We start from the raw sequence: 7,832 nt of genomic DNA, 5'->3' as shown, positions 1-7,832 counted from the left end.
TTCAGCAGCAGGAACCCGGGAGAGGGAAGGGCTGCTCTGAAGCCTGTGCAGTGGCTATTTGTCAATCAGCGTGAGCATCTGTCATGAAGGCATTGCGGCATGTGCTGGCTGAACATGAGCTCTGCACACGCTCTGGGTCCTTTCCCTTAAGTAGGGGTGGGGACCTGCCTTGGGATCTCTGCTCTGGGTTAGCTCAGGGCAAGGTCTGGTCTAAAGGTTTGTATTCCTTCTCAGTGCAGGAGTCTCGGGAGGCTCTGCTGAAGCCAAGACTTGGTTACTCATGTTACAGCCCGTGGAGAGGGCGAAATGGAGCTGAGCGCCCAGCCCGCCTGCCACGACCTCTCCAAGGGGCTCTCAGGTGGGCCTCAGCCACACCATTAGCCTGCCCCTCCCACCAGCCTGGGATCTCTTTGCAGGAAAGCTCATCAATGATTCAGGAAATCAATGGATTCAGAAGCTGACTGGCCTCCCAGGAGGGCACTGTGCTGTGGAGTTACCCTAGACCGGAAGATGAGTTCAGCAGCAGGAACTCTGATCACCGCAACCACTCTGATTCTCCGAGTGTCTCGGGGTCTGAGGCTGCCTTGCAAATCCCCAGGCCTGGGAGGATCGGGCACTCCAGGTGCAGGCCCAGCTCCGGGCCTATGCAAGTCTGTCCCTCCTTGGCCTCCAGCCCTCCCTCAACACCCCTCACTGCACTGGGCCTTTTGATAAGGCACTGGAGAGTGAAAGCCCTGGCATCGGCAGTTGGCCTCACCATGATCATCCTCATTATGGAAGCCCAGCAAACCCTGGAGTTGGAAAGCACCAACTCCAGAGGCTCTAGCAAGAATGGGAATCTCCCCACCCCTCCCTGTGACAGCTGGTCCTCCAGCAGGTACCAGACACTGCTGGGAGCCCACAGCATTAGAACAGTCTTCCTTCTGTGAAAACTAAGCCTGCCCCCTTAACTTCCACCCTGGGCCTGGCTCTGCTGTCTGTGGTCCCCTCAGATCAGTGTTTGTCTCTGCCCACGACTGCCCCTCCCACGTTTCAAAGCATGTCAGGTCCAGGCAGGCCCCCATTCCCGGCACACCTCTGGCCTGCCTTTCCAGCCGCTCCTACAGTGAGATGTGGCTGTGTGACGGACCGACAGAATGCGATGAGTGCACCCCACTTCCAGGCCTACCCACAGACGCAAGAGTCTCTGCTCTCTATTCCCTGCCTTTCACCGGAAGTAGCTACCCCAGGTGACCTTGAAAGCTGCGTGTTGAAGATGGCTGACCTCCACTCTCTACCCTCCCTTCTCTGCCCCTATTCTGTCTGTGTGAGAGATAAACAATAACCTAGTGGGTTAAAGCAAGGCCAGTCCAGGTTTATCTGCCATATCGCTAGCTTTACTTTTTTTCCTCTTTTTTAGAGAGATTTTTGCTATAGGTATGTGCACTTGCCAGAGAGACAAGGAGAAGTGAGAAATCACCCCGTAGGGGGCATGGCCACACTGTAATTCCTTCTCTTCTACTCTCTTCCTGGGATTTTGGGCAGGCATGCACATGCGCCCAGCATGAGTTTCAAGCCTCTAGGTCTGACACTCACACTGCAGTCAGCCATGTGGGAGTCTAGCGATGAAACCACTACGCCACCTGCTGGCCCCACTAGCTTTACTTGAACTTGTAAACCATCTGCTCCTCAAAGGCGTTTTCCCTGGGCTCAACCGCCCCAGATGTTTTTAAGGCATGTCTTACAAAGAAGCACCTACACAATCTTTTCTTCTTTTTCTTTTTTTAAAAAGAAGTTATTTATTTATTATTCTGTTTGACCAGAGACTGAGAGAGAGAAAGACAGAGAGAGAGGGAGTGTGAGAAAGCAAGCCACCAGTTCTGGAACTTGAACCATGGTCTACCATGTGGGAGTCCAGCACCTTACCCATCATACCACCTGCTGGCCCCAGCACCTGTACAATCTTTTCACCTTTCTCTGGACCAGTGGATTCCAAATTTGGCTTCTTAGAGCCCCAGGAGTTCTGGAAGGATTCTCTGGAGATGGAAAGGCTGGAGGCAGGTGCCTGAGCCCCTCAACCCTGCTTCACGCAGAGAACTCCTTCTGTTTGTTTTGCATACTAGTTTTCTTCACTGGATTTGTTACTTACAGTGAATTTATTTCTTGTGATAAATTTCACTCAGGTTTAAACAGCCCCAAGTCTTGGGGCATGCCTGCCTTGTCCTACACCTGTCACATGACAGCTACTTTGGCTGCTGAGGGATGCTTTCCCCTAGACTGAGATTCTTGAGCCTCTGAGGGCTACTGTTAGATGGCCCCTGTGGCCTCTTCCCAGGCCTGCGGGTCCTCCACTGTTCCGCATAAGGAGTGAAGCTGAGGGCCCTGGCGGCTCCTCTGGGCAGGTGGCCTTGAAGCCCTTCCTCCCACTGCCATTGCCTTTCAGTGATGCCTCATTACCCCAAGGCCAGAGGCTGGCTGAGGTCACTTCTCAAGGCTGGAGGCAGACAAGGGAATGCTGGTCGGAGCCGGCTCACTGAGTGAAGCAAGCCTGGCTTTCAGGAACATCTGTTCAGCCACAGGATCAAGTCCACATTCATCCGTTGGGTGCTGGAAGCCCTCCAGCCTTGGCGCTTCTCGCCTCTCCAGTGTCACTTCCTATTTATGACTGCAGCTCTCACCACCTCCTCCCAGCCAGCTTCTCTGTCCTCAGTGCTTAGTGGCTCTCTCCTGCTCCACAAACACCCAGAGCTCTTGAAGGTCCCTTAGAATATGTGCCTTGATATTCATACTCATCCTTGATAGCTGTTCTCGGTCTTCCAGCAAGACTGTTTCATGTCACTTTGAATTTCTGTCCCTGGTGCAGCTCTGTAGCAGGGTGACTTCACACACATTGGCTGACTCTGGTGATAACGGCAAGGAGCTCTGTCTTCCATCTGCCAATTCTGAGATATGCGCACCACTCAGCCAACCCACCAATGCATGGGAGGTGGGTGACACATCCCTGATCCAGAGTCCCCAAGGGGTGGACACAGCTATCACCTCAGAGTGGGATTTCTGAAGAGGCCTAGGAATCACAGTAATAGGCACAGGTTGGGTCTGAATACCATCTGCCCACCTTAGTGATGCGAAAACCGAGACAGTTTACGACTGAATGGGGAGCGTGGCCAGATACACTGTTAGTCCGGGTTCCGGTTTCCTGGTGGGCAGGGTGTGGCAGAGGCTGCTGGTTTGTACCCCAGTGTCTGTTCTCCTCTTTCATAACAGTGGACACAAAGTGCCACAGGATAAAATCCGTGTCACAGCTTCCACTGCAGTCAGGTCGGGCTATGGGGCTGGGTTCTGGTCATCAGCACTTGATGGAAGTGAGGTGTATCCATGTTGCTCATGATATTGAGGGTGAGGGGACCCGCCTTCCTCCAGCGGGATAAGAGGAACACCCTAAGGTGGCAGCACAGTAAGGCAGAAGGGGCCCTGGATGACCTGGTAGGGCAAGCCTACCATATTCACCCTAGACTATTTGCCTTTTGATTATTAAGTGAGAGAGAAATAAACTTCCCGATTTATTTTTTCTTAAATAAGAAATGAATCGTATTAGGCCAGTCAGTGGTGTAGAGGTTGAGGTGGCTAGATCCCACATGGTCAGCTCCACAGGTTCAAGTCCTGGACCTGATGGTCTAAAGAACATATTAGGAGTGTGCCCAAGCATGCCCAAGAGGAGAATGGAGAAGGGATTGCGTCATGGCCATCATTCTGGGTGGGGATGGGGGTGGGGGGTGATTTCCCACTTTCCCTCTCTATTTCTTTCTATAGTAAATGCCCTATGACAAAAAAGGAAAAAAAGAAAGAAATGAATCTTATCTAAGTCTTTGGGAATTTGGGTCTCCCTTACAATCAGCTGAACCTATCTAATGTAGGTGTCCCTAAGGAAGTCTCTGGCAGGTATGAGGGCCAGAGATAAGAGTAACATCTAGGATTTAGGAGCAACTAGCCTATGCCAAGTGCTTTACAAATCCCATTTCACTTAAGTATCATGTCCGCCCTCAGTGTTGGGTATTACTGTATCCATTTACAGTTAAGGAAACTAAGATTCAGAGAAGTTAAATTAACTTTCTCAAGGACACAAAGCTAGTCACTGATGGAACTGGGACTTGAACCTGGGTCTAGCCTTTAAGCTGAAAAAACTCTTATTTAAAAAAATTTTCCCAGAATGTGTGTGTGCTCATGCTCATCAGAGAGAGAGAAAAAGAGAGGGAGAGATAGGAAAAAGCCTCCCCCCCATCATGGCCGCAATCTTTTCTCCATTCCTCCTTTCTGTCAGGAGGTTGGGTGTATGCACACACATGTTTTTCATACCACTGGGGCCAAGATTCGAACTGTCATTAGCCATGTGAGCTCTGTCTCCCACCACCCAGTGCTTAACCACTACACTATAGGGCCAGCCCTCAAACTCCTATTATTTGCACCAACCATGTTTTACATGGGGAAAAAAGTGAGGAGGGGATGAAGAAAGAGAGAGAAAGAGGAAGGCAAATGAGAAAGATGAGATGGGAAAGAAGCAAAAACAGCAGACAGAATATGGAGGAGCAGGCCAGCAGGTGGCATGGTGGTTAAGGCACTGGACTCACACATGGCCGACTGTGTTTTGAGTCCTGGATCCAGTGGCTTGAAACTCACACCGGGTACATGTGCATGCATGCCCCAAACTCCAGGAGAATGAAAGAGAAGGGACTGCAGCATGGCCATCCCCCAGGGGGTAATTTCTCACTTTCCCTCTCACTGTCTCTGGTGAGTGCATGTGCCCTATGTCAAAAACCTAAAAATAAATAAATAAATAAATAAATAAAAAACAGAGGACCACTCATGACTGATCCAGGGTGGCCTCCTGGCCCATCTCCAGAGGCCAGTCATCCACAATTTGGAAGGAGCTAGGCAGACGCCCACTCCTGAGGAGTTAAGTCCCTTTGGAAGGGACCTGCCTGCCCCCACCCTGCAAGGTGAAGCCAGAGGAAGCTCAGCCTGGCTGTCGGGCTGGGGTACCTTCGCTGTTCACTTCGGGGAGCAGTTTGCGCAGTGGCCTCTTCACCTCCCAGCCGCTGCTGACGAAGGCGGGCATCACCCTGAGTAGCTCGTCCTTGTCCTCCTCCCGGATCACAGGGATGGTCTCCAGGATGAGCTGCATCTGCTCCAGCTCGTGGGCCCCTGGGGAGGCAAATGCCACACAGTTAGGTCTGCTGCCCAAAGGCAGCTCCAGGTGGCCTGGGTGGTTGACATAGGGCAGCGGGGTAGCACTGGACCAGGAGCCAGGGGATCTGGGTTTTGATCATCACTTTGCCACCAATTTGCTGTGTGACCATGAGCAGGTTGCTGTCATCTCTGGGGCTTGGCTTTGTCACGTGTAGAAAGAAAGGGTTGAATCTGGTAATTGCGAGGTTGCGAGGCCCTGTCTCCACCCTGAGCATTCTGTGCCACGGGCATGGACCAGGCCAATATGGACAAAGGCAGCCAGTGCTTACTGTAGGACCAAGCAGCCTGGCCAAGGCTCTGAGCATGCCTTCCATGTGCTTCTGCAAGCTCTTCACCAGTCTGGGGAAGGAAAATTTTCTTTTTTTTTTTTTTAATTTTGCTATAATTTTTTAAATGTATGTGAGCCAGAGAGAGATGGAGGGAAAGGAGAAGAAGAGGGAGAAAGCACTTCCCAGGGAGGATGGCCATGTAATCCCTTCTCTGTTCTCCTTTCAGGATTTTGAGCATGCATGTACTTGTGCCCAGTGTGTTTTTGAAGCTGTTGGTTCAGGACTCAAACTGTGCAGCCAGCCATGTGGGATCCAGTCACCTTAACCACCACTGGCTAGCCCAAGGACACAATTTTAAGGCCAGGAATGAGCCTTACTCTTAGTTTCCAATGAGGAGGATTCCATCCAGAAAACTCTCAAGAGGAAAGAAAATCCAGAATGACACATCGGGTGCAGGATGCATCTTGGGCACGTCACCCCTGTGCTCCTTGAGCACAGGGAGGAAGACGAGGATGCTGTCAAGGGAGGAATGGAGGGCGCTGATGACTGCGTTCATTTGGACATGCAGTCACTCATTCAAACAACAAATAATCATTTATCGGGCACCTTCTCTGTGCCAGGTGTCACACTGGATACGGGGAACAGATAAGGCATAGGTCTCGCCCGTAGGTTCCGCCTTCATGCGTCTCAAAAACTCAGTGTCTTCCCCTTCCCCCAAGGCTGCTGCTGGCTGCTGCAGTGGCAGAACTTGGTCAGTGGTTGGGTCTATCTCTTTGCTGTCCTTCTCTGACCTCCAGGCTTCTCTGCCTTCTGTTTTCTCTCTCTAGCCAGGGCATCTCCACTAATCTCTATGCAGCCCCTCCTCTCATTCCTTAGGAAGCCTCTCTGACCTGTCTGGTTTTACACAAGGCCTTTCCTTACCACAGATTCTCAGGAGATTCCAGTCAGCTAGAAACTAGTGGCTTAGGGCATGGGCTCGCCTATGTCCCCGACGGTGCCCTGTGGCATGAGGTATGTTCTGTGACTGCTCTCTGAGTGCCTATAGCACGAGGGTCTACCCTGGTGGTCCCTCTGCTGCCACCTACCCCCTCTCTGCCTTCAGTGGTCTCCTGGAGGGCCAGTTTAGGGAGTCCCTTGTGGGGTATCCTCCAGGGAGCATCCCAGACTAAGACCAGGTTGGTAGAGCTGCAGACAGAGGTGGCGAGACCTTGCTTACTGGACCCTGAGTCCTGTCCGCTGTGACACACAGACCCAGCGATGCACAGAGCCTTGTGCTCAGAGGACCTTCTTCAGCCTCACGGGTGAGTTGGCAGAGAACTAGCCCCTCTCATTTGTTTGCTTTTTCTAGGGACCATGGTGTCACATAGGAGGCAGTGACTGGGGTCCGCAATCCATGAGGTAGGGCAGGAAGCAGGAGCTTGTTGGCAGACAGCCCCTGGGACAGACCCAGTGCCTCTACCCCTGGTTCTCCCTTCTGCACTCCTTGTTGAATGGGGATAATTATTCACATTTGCAATGACCAGTCTGATGGCAGGTGAAGGCTCTGGGGCCATACCTGGCTCTCGGTGGATGTGTATTAAAACTTTGTGTCCCTTGCCTTCTAGGAGTTGGGGAATGACAACTTTCCTTGAGAGATGCTGATGTAATAAATCCATATGGGGGATTCCTGTCCTAATCACCCCTGAGTGATCCCTGGTGACAGATGTCACGTGGAGGAGGTACATTAATACTCTAAAGCATCACTGAAAAGTGAGGGACTGTGCTGAGGGTGGAGGAGGATATTGCTGATGACCTCCCTCCCCTTCTTCCCCACCAAAGAGTGTCCTTTCCACCTCAGAAACTAACACTGCCAGCTGTGTACACATGGGGCCCAGCTGTCCATAACAGGGACAAGCTGCTAGAAGGATTTTTGGAGAAGATGTGACTCCGGTAAGAGAGACACAGGGGAGAGCTTTCTTGCTGCTGAGGCGACACCTCCTATCTTTCCTCGCTAGACTCTTTCGTATGAGGGCCTGATGGCTAGATCTACAGCCGGTATCTCGTGACCACAGGATGGCCAACCTGAAGATGAGAAGTCAGCACGTTATGGACCGTACAACCCAGGCTCCTAGTGCATCACCTTCCCGCGCTGGCATGGGGAGTTCAGTTCTCCACCTGCCCTGAAGGTCATCAGTCCAAGGGCAGGGCAGGGAGGATCTGACTGGCAGCTGGAGCAGAGTCATGTGGGCTGAGGGTTTCAGGCTGCGAGAATGGAGGCAGCCTGATGCCTCTGACTCAGAGCATGGTGGCAGGGCCAGCAATGTTGAGCAAGCCAGGTTTTAGTGGTGGTGGTTGGAAGGG

The 7,832-nt window shown here is 52.0% G+C and overlaps 1 protein-coding gene across 1 annotated transcript in view; it reads right to left on the bottom strand.

Moving 5' to 3' along the window:
- Positions 1-7,832, bottom strand: part of MAPK4 (mitogen-activated protein kinase 4) — a 190,391-nt gene that overhangs the window by 7,468 nt on the left and 175,091 nt on the right. Inside the window, 1 exon segment of the mRNA XM_006144455.3 lies at positions 5,017-5,178. Coding sequence (XP_006144517.1) covers positions 5,017-5,178 — 162 coding nt within the window.

This window comes from Tupaia chinensis, unplaced genomic scaffold, assembly GCF_000334495.1.
Source record: "Tupaia chinensis unplaced genomic scaffold, TupChi_1.0 Scaffold000119_2, whole genome shotgun sequence".
Lineage (NCBI taxonomy): Eukaryota > Metazoa > Chordata > Mammalia > Scandentia > Tupaiidae > Tupaia > Tupaia belangeri.
Note: the sequence above shows the minus strand (reverse complement) of the source record. Positions and strands in the feature narration are given on the sequence as shown.